Raw genomic sequence first — 15,394 nt, forward strand, 5'->3', positions numbered from 1 at the left:
CCCCCCCTATACGCATACTTTGAGCCCACTGACCACCAATGTAAGGAACAGTCTTATTCATGATGACCAACAGTTTAGGGAAGTCCTTCTGCACTGACCACCTATGTAAGAAAGCCGATTACATATAGCTATACACACATTGAAGCATTTAGATAGATCGAGGGCTGCTCATCTGTACGGATGTAAATGCTTGGACTGCAAAATCTGTCAGCTTGTCAATTATCTGTACGCATACACCTGATGACTCCTGGGGGCCACTTAAGTACATAAACACATACTTAACTCTGTACAGCACCCTACACCCGTGTGAATGAGCCCTAATTGTTTAATGTTGTCCTATGGACTAGACAGCTGCACCTGTTATAAGGTTATTGTACATTTGTCAAAAGAATCAGAAGGAACATTCTCTCCGATATCTAATTAGACTTCTTGTATCTGTAAAACATCTCCCGCGGTTTGAAAGTAGCGAGGGCGCTCCTTAGTATGTCTTTTCTGGTGTGTAAGAAGTACATGTTTCTCGGTGAATGATTTCCCGCACTCTGAACATGAATAAGGACGCTCACCTGTGTGAATTTTCTGGTGTTTTACAAGGACTCCTTTCTGGGTGAAACATTTCCCGCAGTCTGAACATGAAAACGGACGTTCACCTGTGTGAATTCTCTGGTGTTTTCCAAGGGCTCCTTTCTCGGTGAAAGATTTCCCGCACTCCGAACACGAATAAGGACGTTCACCCGTGTGAATTCTCTTGTGCTTACAAAGTGCTCCTTTATGGGTGAAACATTTCCCACACTCTGTACATGAATAAGGACGCTCGCCTGTGTGAATCCTCTGGTGTTTAACAAGGTTATCTTTCTCCGTGAAACATTTCCCACACTCTGTACATGAATAAGGACGCTCACCGGTGTGACTCCTCTGGTGTTTAACAAGGTCTCCTTTATGAATGAAAGATTTCCCACAGTCTGCACACGAATAAGGACGTTCACCAGTGTGAATCCTCTGGTGTTTAACAAGGTCATCTTTCTTAGTGAAAGATTTCCCGCAGTCTGAACATGAATAAGGACGCTCACCTGTATGAATTCTCTGGTGCTTAACAAGGTCTCCTTTATGAATAAATGTTTTTCCGCACTCTGAACATGAATAAGGACGCTCACCCGTGTGAATTCTCTGGTGTTTAACAAGGTCTCCCTTCTCCGTGAAAGATTTCCCGCACTCTGAACAGGAGTATGGTCGCTCACCTGTGTGAATCCTCTGGTGTTTAACAAGGTCTCCTTTGCGAATAAAACACTTTGTACACTCTGAACATGAATAGGTTCCCTCACCTGTGTGACTTCTCTGGTGTAATAGGAGGTTTCTTTTCTCAGAAAAACATTTTTCACACTCTGAACAGGAAAAGGGGCGTTCACCTGTGTGAAAACTCTGGTGTTCAATAAATGTCCTATTCTGAGTGAAACATTTTCCACACTCTGAACACGAAAAAGGATGCTCACCCTTGTGGATTCTCTGGTGTCTGAGAAGGTTTTTGTTTTCAATGAAAGATTTCCCACACACTTCACATGAGAATAGATCCTCACCTCTGTGATCTCCTTCATGGGGTGAGGAAGACTCCTTGGGATTAGATGGATCTCTTGCAGTGTGAGATCTTAGATGAATATTTCCAGTCATAGTATGTGAATGATCAGAAGATTCACCCTGATCAGAGGGATCCATTGATGTCTCCGAGCAGTGAGGTCTGTGATGTATATTTTGTGTGTTTGGATTCACTCCTGGAGAATCCTGTGTGATGACATTATCTTCTGACTTACAATCAGCAGATAATATAAGATGTCTCTCCGAGGTATTGCTGACATCACATCCATCTGCTGGAGAGAAATTTGGTAAATAAATGTAAAAATGTCATGAATAAGAATCATCTATCTTTCTCAGGAAGTAAAGGATTAGTGACACGAGAGTGCTGCCAGGTTTCATACTCTTCTGGCTAAAGTGATGGCAATAGGTAAACCTACCTTCTGAGATGAGGTTATGGAGGGGACCTCACACATTGGATTGACGGGAATGCGCCCTGAAGCATGAATAGCATGGAACTAAGAACGTACGGAGCCATGGGAGGTGAAGTGTGAGTAATGCCCTGAACAAAAGGTACCATCCAAGGAACGGGCTGTCAAGGAGCAAAATCTGAAGGGTGGAGATCTGGCCTTTGGTGGTGCTTCGAGCCGGGTGTTGGTCCATGCCAGATTGTAGGCATCTAAGGATCGGAGCATCCATGAAGGTCATAAACTTTGACCCTCACATCAACCGTTGGGCTGCTTCCTTCTTCAGAACTCTGTGAAAGCCCAGCTGTTTAGAAGCACTGACACCAGAGGAACTTGGTCCTTCAATCTTCAGAGTCTACAGTACAGCTTTCATCAGGCCGTCTATAACTGGACTGTGCCGTGAAATTGCACCTCCTGACAATTCACCTTCTCGTGGCAAAGTCATTTGCACAGGAACCGTGCCCTGCAGCTGAGACCTCACATGAACCGTGCCCTGAAGCTGAGACCTCACATGAACCGTGCCCTGCATCTGAGACCTCACATGAACCGTGCCCTGCAGCTGAGACCTCACATCGACCGTGCCCTGCAGCTGAGACCTCACATGAACCGTGCCCTGCATCTGAGACCTCACATGAACCGTGCCCTGCATCTGAGACCTCACATGAACCGTGCCCTGCAGCTGAGACCTCACAAGGACCGTGCCCTGAAGCGGAGACCTCAAATGAACCGTGCCCTGCATCTGAGACCTCACATGAACCGTGCCCTGCAGCTGAGACCTCACATGAACCGTGCCCTGCAGCTGAGACCCAAGTATCTGACAGAGAGGACAATTCAGGAGATGAAGGCTGCCTCGAGGAACTGGTTTGGCCAGGAATTGGGTCTGAGGCCCGGATTAACACCCGACCCAGACAGGAAACCATCCGGCGTAATCAAACTTTCTATGTCTCCGATAGACATTAGGGGGTAAAGTAATGGAGACATATGGCCAAACCACGAATTATAAACCTGGAGTCTGAAGCTTGTAGAGCACAATACAGATGAATGGGGTTATTAATGAAAAGAAAAAAGTCAGGTGGAGAGCCCGGTCAGGTGACCTGCCAAAGTCCTGGAATCCCGGGAATATAGAAGACTTGGTTCCAACCACGGAGTTCTCTCTGCTGCATTAAGAAAAGAGAACCCCGTGAACTACCACAGGCTCAATACCACAGCTTACCTTATGAATGGGCTGCGAAATGCAAGCTGTGGCAATAAGCCATACGGCAAGATCTGCTCTCATGTATACATGGTCTGTGAGGTAAACTGGCCCGACTCGGTTTATACCGGGGTATAACGTCTAGGTAACGCGGAGTCTTCCATTTTGTCTAGTGTCTAACCTCCTAGGGGCAGGGCGTGTACCCGAAGGTCAGAGGCGGTGTCCCCCAATGAACCTTGGATTTCTAAGTATAAGGTTTTGTGCCTTAAGATTTTTTGGGGGTTGAACGATGGACATTTGTCTTAGATCCAACCTCAGTAGTGTTGTAGCGGACATTCTTCTCAAAAAATAGAATATATTCTTTTTATTGAAGAATGTTGGCACAGACCTGAAGAAATGTGATTGACAAAGACCTCAAAACCATCATTCCTCCATGACAATGGACCCAACATTTGTATGTAGAACATTTGATGAGAGTTTATTTGTTGTAAATTACCCCCAACCGTCCTAACACTAATCAGGAGATGACGCCCCCTTCATCCTACAATAGGGGAGATGACTTCTTCTGGGGAATCTTCTTCCCAATTTTCATGGTCCACCATTTATAATTCAGTCTCATCTTATCTGATGATGTGAAGATCTGATGATTCCCCAACATGATCCCGTTATATTGAGGAATGGAGATGGACCTTCATATGGTGTACAGTATCTCCCCCTCAATTGTTGGTCACATGACGTTATATTGAGGAATGGAGATGGACCTTCATATGGTGTACAGTATCTGCTCCACATTTGTTGGTCACATGACGTTATATTGGGGAATGGAGATACTCAGAAGTGACATAGAACTGTGACCTGTTCCCTCCATAGTGTCTGTTACTTACTTGTGTTGATCGGTAGAGAAATGTCATCCTGATCACTTTTCATCATCATCCCGACCTCCCCCGTGGACGGCCGCTCACCCCCCACATATGTCTCCACTTCTTCTTCTTTAATCTCAACTTTTATGATGATCCGTTCTTCACCCTAAACCCCAAAATAATAGAAAACATCTCATGAAGCTGAACTCCGGGGAGAGATAGAAGACACAAAGGAAGGCAGCTCTTCATTCATGAATACATCATTATTTGTTTAATAGAAGCAGTGTAACTACCTAGATATGACCTAAAATAGCACCTCATCATTCAGCATGCTTCACGGGTGGAAGGCCGTATCTTACGTTTATCTAAGAGACTACATAGCAGAATGTTCTCTGACAAAGTTCACTATCACTTCTGTGTTCTATACACCGAGTCCCACCTACCTGATCATGGTGGGGGATGGTGAGATCTTCCTGGGTGGAATCCCGGGAATACAGAGGACGGGGACATCTCTCTGGTGGGTTTGTGTCACTGAATGGTTCCATCATGACATCCTTCAAGGGGTCTTTGTGTTCTTCAGAAAACTCCTCCATCACACCAAGCTCCTCCTCCTCCTCCTCCTCTTTTACCTCGTCTTTAACATCATTATCACACTCACTCTGGTTTATACCCTGAATATTGAGAACAATGACATCAGATGTAACTACATAGATAATGATCAGGTCATAATGTATCAGCTTTATTATTTTTCTATTTAACCTTATGTGAGATGGTGAGATCTTCCTGTGTGGAATCCCGGGAATACAGAGGACGGGGACATCTCTCATGGTGTGGCATGGTGTGGTCCTCCTGGGTGGGATCCCGGGAATACAGAGGACGGGGACATCTCTCATGGTGTGGCATGGTGTGGTCCTCCTGGGTGGGATCCCGGGAATACAGAGGACGGGGACATCTCTCATGGTGTGGCATGGTGTGGTCCTCCTGGGTGGGATCCCGGGAATACAGAGGACGGGGACATCTCTCTGGTGGGTTCCTCTTACTGGATCCATCTGTAGGAAACACACACACTGACTGAATACATTGTTTCTATGTGTGTATCAGATGATGGGGGATGTAGGCGGAGCCTCCGTACTGCTCTCTCCTCTTACCCGGTGATGTGAGGGGCGGGGCATTCTCCATCACCACGTCCTTGTAGAGATCCCGGTGTCCTTCTAGATACTCCCACTCCTCCATGGAGAAATAGACAGAGACATCCTGACACCTTATAGGAACCTGACACACACAATGATACAGTCACCACCCAGACACGCCCCTTGTCTGTTCCTGGATCATGTCCCAGAATTCCCGGCACCGCTCACCTCTCCCGTCAGCAGATCAATGATCTTCTTGGTGACTTCTAGAATATTTTTAACAGTGTTCTCCTCTGTTGTCAGGCGGTGAGGTGGAGGCTCTGTGATGGGTGACCTCTGATGAGTGTAAGATATATATTGGTCACTACTCTGTAATCCTGTTTAGAGGAAGAAGATAACAATTATCACTGCGGACTTCCCAGAATCTTGCTTGATAATTCATTATTAAAAGGGTCATGTGATCTAAACAAGACTCTCTGTAGACAAATGCATAGTTGCTCAGCGTCCCCGATCTTGTAGGACAGTTCTGCCATTTGGTCTCGCAGTACCCGTGCCCCGCAAGGATCCAGGACACTGTGCAGAGTGGAAGTGGGTGCAGGAGCACTCTCTGCATTGTGCTCCTATGTGGGCGCTGTCGGGGGGGGGAGGGGAGGGATCTCCAGCCCAACAGTGACAACATGGATCCAGTCATATAAGAGAAGAAGCAGCATCGTAGGCATGTGTGGTAAGTAACCACTGAACACCAATGCTGAGCTTCAATATTTCCCTCGTTGACACCAACTACGGGGCTATTTTAGCTCTTGCTGGCCATCATTGCATGGGAGCTGTATTCCCTACGTCACTATATACATTAGAGCCGTGGTTCTCAAGCTGCGTTACCTCAGGACCCACATCTGTCCTCGGTCCTTAAGTCGCCGCCCGAGTCTGCAACGTCTGCACTGCAATGGAATGCACCGCATTAGGGCGGGCGTACGAACTGTGGGGGCGGGAGGTGCGTTTGGGGTACCATTCAAATGAATGGCAACACACCTCCCACACCGGAATGCACGGTGGGTGCAACTGGGTGGTGCAGTGCGGTAATCGCACAGTACTAGTGTCAATGGGCCCTATTTTTATTTTAAAGTTCACCCAGTCTCCCTACCTTACAAGAACTGGAGTGGATCCTCAGCCTGGGGTCTAGTGTGGGCTGCTGTGACGGAGCTCCATCCATACGCGCATTGCTTGTACAGCTCCCTTGTGTGCCCTGTAGAGGTGCCGGGGGCCAGAATGTGACGTCACTCCGGTCCAGGCGCCTCTACGGGACACACGAGGGAGCTGTACAAGCAATGCGCGTATGGATGGAGCTCCCTGGCGGCCATAATCCCATCCCAGCCCACCTCAAGCTGACACTCGGCACCGGGCAGCATATTTTGAATGGCTGCTTGGCACGAGAACTGACAGTGCTGCTATGGCTCTATATTTAGGATGTATCCGGTCTATAAATGGCGGCTCTGGATGGACAGTTGGATAAATGGCTCTATATTTAGGATGTATCCGCTCTATAAATGGCGGCTCTGGATGGACAGTTGGATAAATGGCTCTATATTTAGGATGTATCCGGTCTATAAATGGCGGCTCTGGATGGACAGTTGGATAAATGGCTCTATATTTAGGATGTATCCGGTCTATAAATGGCGGCTCTGGATGGACAGTTGGATAAATGGCTCTATATTTAGGATGTATCCGGTCTATAAATGGCGGCTCTGGATGGACAGTTGGATAAATGGCTCTATATTTAGGATGTATCCGGTCTATAAATGGCGGCTCTGGATGGACAGTTGGATAAATGGCTCTATATTTAGGATGTATCCGGTCTATAAATGGCGGCTCTGGATGGACAGTTGGATAAATGGCTCTATATTTAGGATGTATCCGGTCTATAAATGGCGGCTCTGGATGGACAGTTGGATAAATGGCTCTATATTTAGGATGTATCCGGTCTATAAATGGCGGCTCTGGATGGACAGTTGGATAAATGGCTCTATATTTAGGATGTATCCGGTCTATAAATGGCGGCTCTGGATGGACAGTTGGATAAATGGCTCTATATTTAGGATGTATCCGGTCTATAAATGGCGGCTCTGGATGGACAGTTGGATAAATGGCTCTATATTTAGGATGTATCCGGTCTATAAATGGCGGCTCTGGATGGACAGTTGGATAAATGGCTCTATATTTAGGATGTATCCGGTCTATAAATGGCGGCTCTGGATGGACAGTTGGATAAATGGCTCTATATTTAGGATGTATCCGGTCTATAAATGGCGGCTCTGGATGGACAGTTGGATAAATGGCTCTATATTTAGGATGTATCCGGTCTATAAATGGCGGCTCTGGATGGACAGTTGGATAAATGGCTCTATATTTAGGATGTATCCGGTCTATAAATGGCGGCTCTGGATGGACAGTTGGATAAATGGCTCTATATTTAGGATGTATCTGGTCTATAAATGGCGGCTCTGGATGGACAGTTGGATAAATGGCTCTATATTTAGGATGTATCAGGTCTATAAATGGCGGCTCTGGATGGACAGTTGGATAAATGGCTCTATATTTAGTATGTATCTGGTCTATAAATGGCGGCTCTGGATGGACAGTTGGATAAATGGCTCTATATTTAGGATGTATCCGGTCTATAAATGGCGGCACTGGATGGACAGTTGGATAAATGGTTCTATATTTAGGGTGTATCCGGTCTATAAATGGCGGCTCTGGATGGACAGTTGGATAAATGGCTCTATATTTAGGATGTATCTATATCGGTGGCAGCATCTGAGAAAGATAAATTACATCACAGTGAATATGGGGGGACCAAATAAAACTTGTGGGGGGAGGGGGGTTACTTGGCATAAATATAAAATAATATCTTCTTACCTTCACTGATGCTACTTTCAGCAATGTCTCCTCTCTGTTTCCTCCCAGCTCACCTGGAACTTCCTGTCTGTGGGAACAATAGAGACTTCCTGTCTGCATGTTTAATGCACCATGAGATTGCCACCTTGTGGATAATGTAAGAACTGCAGTATGTTTTTTTGGTTTGTTTTACATTTTGCCCATAGCCTCCGGGTCCAATCTTCTATGTTACAGACACCTCAACTCTCCCGCAAGTTCCAGGAGTCTCCCGTGTTTAGTTAGCGTCTCCCTGCCGCCTGCGAGTGAAACACAGTATCCCGGAAAGTAGGGATACCAACCCTTTACATTTCCTGTTAAACTTCTGCTCTCTCTTGCTTGTTCCAGGAGTCATCCCACTGACTGGTTGTCAGTCTCCTAATGTGGGAGGAGCTGGGATGACCCGGAATGGTGGAGGAAGCCGCTCAGCCTGGAGCTGAGAGCGGCCTTCCTAGGAGGGAGGAGACCGGGTGTCAGGTGAGGTGAGGTGAGGTGAGGTGAGGTGAGGTGAGGTGAGGTGAGGTGGAAATGTTTGACAGTGAGGGGAATGTTGACTGGAGAACTTCAACTTCCAGTATATTACAACACCCATTATGTACTATCTCATCTGTAGGGGGACTAATGCGTGCCTGTCCTGTTGCTGCGTGAGCAGAGATTACAACTCCCAGCCTGCCCAGTACTTTTGTGTAGTGGGATTACAAATTGCTCCCCCTTTTCCCAACAATCTTAATCGGGACTCTCAGTAAAAAAACGGGGGTTTTGGGTGGGGTAATTACTTCAAAAATTATGCAAATCCCCTGTGGTCTCCCTAAGTGGGGAGCCAACTGGAAAATGCTTGTTCACACAGAGCGATATTAAACCCGTAGTTACTTTGTCACCTCCAGTGGGGTGCTCAGTACCGCATACGCTCGGCTTTCAAAGCCGGTGAGTTTCTAGACTTCTTGGGGGTCGCAGTGCTGGAGAAGAAGCAGCACACCGGGATCTCGCACACCCCAAGTACGGTATTCAGCAGCCAACCATTCACTGCTAGGCTGGAACTTTCCATCAGCACAAACCATGAGAAGCTTCCCATTTGTTTTATCCAAGGAGCCTGTAGTGTGGGTGTGTGAAGCCTTAAACCCCTCCCCCCCATGTTAAAATACAAAGAAGTGTACTAAGTGTCTCATCTTCCCAAGATATAAGTATTATTTCATTGATGCCATGGCATGCAAGAAATTCATGTCCAACCAGCAAGGACTATGGCTGGGTGCTCTCCCCAAGGGGCCCTACAAGCTCCCTGCCTTCCCAGCCCAAGGACTTACCTGCTGAAATCTGGAGGTACTGTGATCCCCCACAGATCCCAGGCAAGGGAAGGACCCACAGCCCACTCTTACAAGAGTGGAAGCTTTATTTAGCTTCCCTCCCATGAGCACCCTACCAACTCAGGCAGGGTGCTCCCTAGCCAGGCAATTATAGTCAGCGGGAATGGGGATCAGGACGGAGCCGGTATAATTTCCAGTTGGGGAGACTATATTTACACTTGTAATGCATTATGGGTGGCATATATTCGGATTAGTAATTTGCATATTTAAATCAGTGGCTTTTGTGTTTTTTTGGAAGTCCGCAGTGCGTCGAAGACGAGTTCACTAAAGAAAGTAAATCGTGAAATCACAACACACTTAAAAAAAAAAGTGCACAAGGGTGCTTTTGATCCTCCTTTGCAGCAGAAGGGCCGCCATCCCTGAAGGCCCCTCAGCGGCAAGGCCACCCAAGTCCACCTAGACGAAGCCAGGCGGATCCCGATCCTTAGGGACCAAAGCAGGCCCACCAAGTACTCGCTACGGCCTCTCCCAGAGAGAGACCCCTAAGTGGAGGGAGGTAAAGAAAACCCAGAGATGCCACAGAACCTCACCTCCCCCTAACATAAGGTTGGGCACCCTGCAACTATCAGTGAGGCCAAAATGTGCTCATCATACGTAAAATAAATGGTGCACAACCCTGCCAGGCCTTTCAGACAAGATAAAAAATGACTCCGGGCAAACCAAAAAACCCGGCCAAGAAGTTTATGTAGTTTAGATAAAGCTTAATGTGCTGCCACCTAATAACTGACTCACTGTGGGGGGTGGGGTCCCACTCCTAACTGATATTCCAGCACCCCTGGGACACCACCCCCTGGGCTTCTAGCACATCAGCTACTGAAGAGCTTTCTACTCCCACTCTTACAAGAGTGGAGGCTTCGCATCCTCCCGCCATGACCAGAGCCCCTACCAACTCTCCCATGAGGTCCCCCATGACCAGAGCCCCTACCAACTCAGGCAGGATGGACCCTGCCTAAGCAATTCTAGATGCAGTAATGGGGATCCCCAGTTATATTTGGACTTGGTGAGACTATATTTACACGTAAAATGCATTATGGGTTCCACATATTCCGAGTAGCAATTTGCATATTCATTGCAGTGGTTTCTGGAAGTCCGCGGTGCTTGGAAGACAAGTGAATAATGAAAGTACATCGTGAAATCACAGCACACTAAAAAAAAATGTCTGAGGGTGCTTTTGATCCTCCTTCGAAGTGGAAGGGCCACCATCCATGATCCCCTCAGAGTGCAAGGCTTCTTACAGAGGAAAGGCTACCCAAGTCCACCAAGCCAAAGCCAGGGGGATCCGGATCCTCAGGGACCAAAGCAGGCCTTCCAAGTACTAAGCTAAAGGTGCCATGACCTAATAACTATGACTCACTGTAGGCTCTCACATCCATGATATTCCAGCACCCCTAGGACACAGCACCACGGGCTTCTGCCCTTCCAGTCCTTCAGGTAGTCAAGTGCTTACTACTCCTATTCTGATAAGAACGGAAGCTTAGCATCCACAGACCTGCCCAAGAGACATAGCGCCGATGCCTCTTGGGTCATGAACATAGTGCAGGTGAATCACTCATGGGGGGGTCTCATACCCTCGTGATTTTCCAGCACTCCTGGGATACCATCCCCACCACAGACCTCTGGTACACCCCAGCCAGACCAAGCAAGCACCCACATCACTCCACTACTAAATCACACACGGCAGTCTCCAGGTAATTCTAGATGCGGGAATGGGGATCAGACTAGAGCCAGTTATATTCTAACCTAGGGAGACTATATTTACACTTGAAATGCATTATGGGTTCCACATAGTCACAGCAGTGGTTTATGGAAGTCCGTGGTGTGCCCATCCAACACAAGTTCACAACATGAATAATGAAAGTAAATCATGAACTCACAACACACTTAAGAAGAAGAAGAAAAAAGTGCACAAGGGTGCTCTTGATCCGCCTTCAAAGTGGAAGGGTCGTGATCCTGGAACCCCTCAGGGTGGAAGGCAACCAAAGTCTACCTAGCCAAAGTCAGGTGGACCCCAATCCTCAGGAACCTACCAATGCAGAGCTCATAAGTACTACCAGGAACTCTCCCCAAGCTAGCGGTGGTGTCCACTCCATACCCAGAGATCATATCAAATACTCCACAGCCAGACAATTCTAGTAGCCGGAACGGGGATCAGGCAAGAGCCGGTATAATTCGGACTTAGGGAGACTATATTTACACTTGATAAGCATTATGGGTTGTCTATATTCAGAGTAGCGATATGTATATTCATTGCAATGTTTTCTCTTTGGAAGTCCGCGGTGCGTCGAGCACGAGTTCACCAAAGAAAGAAAGTCGACCGTGAAATCAGTACTTGGCCTCCGGTGCTTCCGGCCCTTCGGCCAGTCAAGTGCTTACTACTCCCACAAGAGTGGATACTTAGCACTACGCACCATGACCAGAACGCGCGAACAAAAAACTGCACGTGAACACACACAAAAAGGGATGCTGTCTAAAGGGTCCCTCTCCCAAAGAGACAGGGCCCATCCCTGAACCCCCGGGATGCAATCATGTCCACCTGGCCAAAAGCAGGCGGACCCAATGCCTCGTGGCCAGCCGAAGCCGACCAGCGAATACAAGGCCGAGGGGACCTAAGGGCCACACATCCTCCTTCCAGACTCCCGGGTAGGCCCGAAGACCCGCACCCTCCGTCCTGTGGAGTGAAAAACAGAAATAAAAGTGCAAAGGTGCACAAACAGTGAGAAAAATAATTTAGAGTGCCAATGAGAATACAAAGGCTAGGCATTGCGGCCCAGGAATAAAAATGACCCCTGGTCTCAGCCAAAAGGCCTAGCCCAAGAGGTGTCATGCCAAAGTACCATTCACATAAGTGTGGGCCTAAACCCACAGTGCTACCAGAGCACCCCTTGGTCACCACTCCAGGGGGAATTAACACCATGGGCTTAGTGCCTTCCCAGTGCATGGCCAGTCCAGTGCATCCACACCCAAATCAGGAGGTAGCGGGCCCTGTCAGAACTCAGCACCAAGGAGCACTCCCAACCCCCACTCTTACATGAGTGGACACTCATTTGGTTTTCTCTCCATTATCATAACCTTTTAGGAACCCCCATCACCAGGAAGGGTACTCAGATTCAAGCCAGAAGGCCGGTACAGGGGCTCTTCTCCCCCATCACCAGGAAGGGTACTCAGATTCAAGCCAGAAGGCCGGTACAGGGGCTCTTCTCCCCCATCACCGGGAAGGGTGCTCAGACGCCAGCCACACAAGCCATAAGGCCAGTACAGCGGCTCCTTTCCCCCATCACCGGGAAGGGGACTCAGACTCCAGCCACACAAGCCATAAGGCCGGTACAGCGGCTCTTCTCCCCCATCACCAGGAAGGGTACTCAGATTCAAGCCAGAAGGCCGGTACAGGGGCTCTTCTCCCCCATCACCGGGAAGGGTGCTCAGACGCCAGCCACACAAGCCATAAGGCCAGTACAGCGGCTCCTTTCCCCCATCACCGGGAAGGGGACTCAGACTCCAGCCACACAAGCCATAAGGCCGGTACAGCGGCTCTTCTCCCCCATCACCAGGAAGGGTACTCAGATTCAAGCCAGAAGGCCGGTACAGGGGCTCTTCTCCCCCATCACCGGGAAGGGTGCTCAGACGCCAGCCACACAAGCCATAAGGCCAGTACAGCGGCTCCTTTCCCCCATCACCGGGAAGGGGACTCAGACTCCAGCCACACAAGCCATAAGGCCGGTACAGCGGCTCTTCTCCCCCATCACCAGGAAGGGTACTCAGATTCAAGCCAGAAGGCCGGTACAGGGGCTCTTCTCCCCCATCACCGGGAAGGGTGCTCAGACGCCAGCCACACAAGCCATAAGGCCAGTACAGCGGCTCCTTTCCCCCATCACCGGGAAGGGGACTCAGACTCCAGCCACACAAGCCATAAGGCCGGTACAGCGGCTCTTCTCCCCCATCACCAGGAAGGGTACTCAGATTCAAGCCAGAAGGCCGGTACAGGGGCTCTTCTCCCCCATCACCGGGAAGGGTGCTCAGACGCCAGCCACACAAGCCATAAGGCCAGTACAGCGGCTCCTTTCCCCCATCACCGGGAAGGGGACTCAGACTCCAGCCACACAAGCCATAAGGCCGGTACAGCGGCTCTTCTCCCCCATCACCAGGAAGGGTACTCAGATTCAAGCCAGAAGGCCGGTACAGGGGCTCTTCTCCCCCATCACCGGGAAGGGTGCTCAGACGCCAGCCACACAAGCCATAAGGCCAGTACAGCGGCTCCTTTCCCCCATCACCGGGAAGGGGACTCAGACTCCAGCCACACAAGCCATAAGGCCGGTACAGCGGCTCTTCTCCCCCATCACCAGGAAGGGTACTCAGATTCAAGCCAGAAGGCCGGTACAGGGGCTCTTCTCCCCCATCACCGGGAAGGGTGCTCAGACGCCAGCCACACAAGCCATAAGGCCAGTACAGCGGCTCCTTTCCCCCATCACCGGGAAGGGGACTCAGACTCCAGCCACACAAGCCATAAGGCCGGTACAGCGGCTCTTCTCCCCCATCACCAGGAAGGGTACTCAGATTCAAGCCAGAAGGCCGGTACAGGGGCTCTTCTCCCCCATCACCGGGAAGGGTGCTCAGACGCCAGCCACACAAGCCATAAGGCCAGTACAGCGGCTCCTTTCCCCCATCACCGGGAAGGGGACTCAGACTCCAGCCACACAAGCCATAAGGCCGGTACAGCGGCTCTTCTCCCCCATCACCAGGAAGGGTACTCAGATTCAAGCCAGAAGGCCGGTACAGGGGCTCTTCTCCCCCATCACCGGGAAGGGTGCTCAGACGCCAGCCACACAAGCCATAAGGCCAGTACAGCGGCTCCTTTCCCCCATCACCGGGAAGGGGACTCAGACTCCAGCCACACAAGCCATAAGGCCGGTACAGCGGCTCTTCTCCCCCATCACCAGGAAGGGTACTCAGATTCAAGCCAGAAGGCCGGTACAGGGGCTCTTCTCCCCCATCACCGGGAAGGGTGCTCAGACTCCAGCCACACAAGCCATAAGGCCTGTCTAAGAGGCGAAGTGCAGAATATGCAAGGTGGTGTGTGTCCATGTGCACAGTGAGTCATGTGGGGTCCCACACCCAAGTGACTTTCTGAGCACCTCAGAGGGACACAACACCACGGGCTTCTGCCGCCCCCCAACCCTCCGGCCAGACCCCGTGGTTCTCCGCTCGGGAGGTAGTGCCGTCGGGGATATGAGCTCCATATGACTTCCTGTATTTCTGTGATAGGAACGATTTCTTTATTGTCACACACAGACCATATCTCCGGGAAGATTGAAAGAATGAAAAACAACAAAATCTTTATTTATACAATGAGAGCAAAAGAAGGAAAAACAAAGCAAAAAGATGATGCAGAAAATTATAAAGTCCACCCATCCCCCATCATATATAATCTGGATGAATACACATACTGGGGGGGCAGGGTCTATACTCTCATACCAATGGGCTGCTGGGGGTGTAAAACCCTTTCATAGAACTTCCATTGTTACAGCTGTGTCTGAGCGCCGGCAATGTCCAGTGTGTACAGAGATGTATAAGAGAATACCAATCAGTTCCAGACCCAACATGACTATGTACAGAAGACATATTAGTCACATGACGTATTCTAGGCGATGTATGCATGCGGGTTATATATTTTTTTTAGTAGTGATGCACCCATACCGGTATCCATATCACGAGTGCTTGTACATGCGCAAATGCTTTAATTCATGCGAATTAAGCAGCTGCCTTAGGTCCCGCTGCGGACCTCGCGGCAGCCTTCTTGGGAACTACACGGCACATCTCCCCCTGAGACACCCCGCACGTCTCCCCCTCCCGAGACCCTCCGCACGTCTCCCCCTCCCGAGACCCTCCACACATCTCC

At 49.3% G+C, this 15,394-nt stretch overlaps 1 protein-coding gene across 1 annotated transcript in view; it reads right to left on the minus strand.

Moving 5' to 3' along the window:
- Nucleotides 1-15,394, minus strand: part of LOC108803175 (oocyte zinc finger protein XlCOF6-like) — a 28,236-nt gene that overhangs the window by 7,622 nt on the left and 5,220 nt on the right. Inside the window, exon 7 of the mRNA XM_018575014.1 lies at nt 511-1,526. Within this exon, the coding sequence (XP_018430516.1) occupies nt 511-1,526 (1,016 nt within the window). The remainder of the gene's footprint in view (nt 1-510; nt 1,527-15,394) is intronic.

Source organism: Nanorana parkeri, unplaced genomic scaffold (genome assembly GCF_000935625.1).
Source record: "Nanorana parkeri isolate BGI_ZX_2015 unplaced genomic scaffold, ASM93562v1 scaffold3467, whole genome shotgun sequence".
NCBI lineage: Eukaryota > Metazoa > Chordata > Amphibia > Anura > Dicroglossidae > Nanorana > Nanorana parkeri.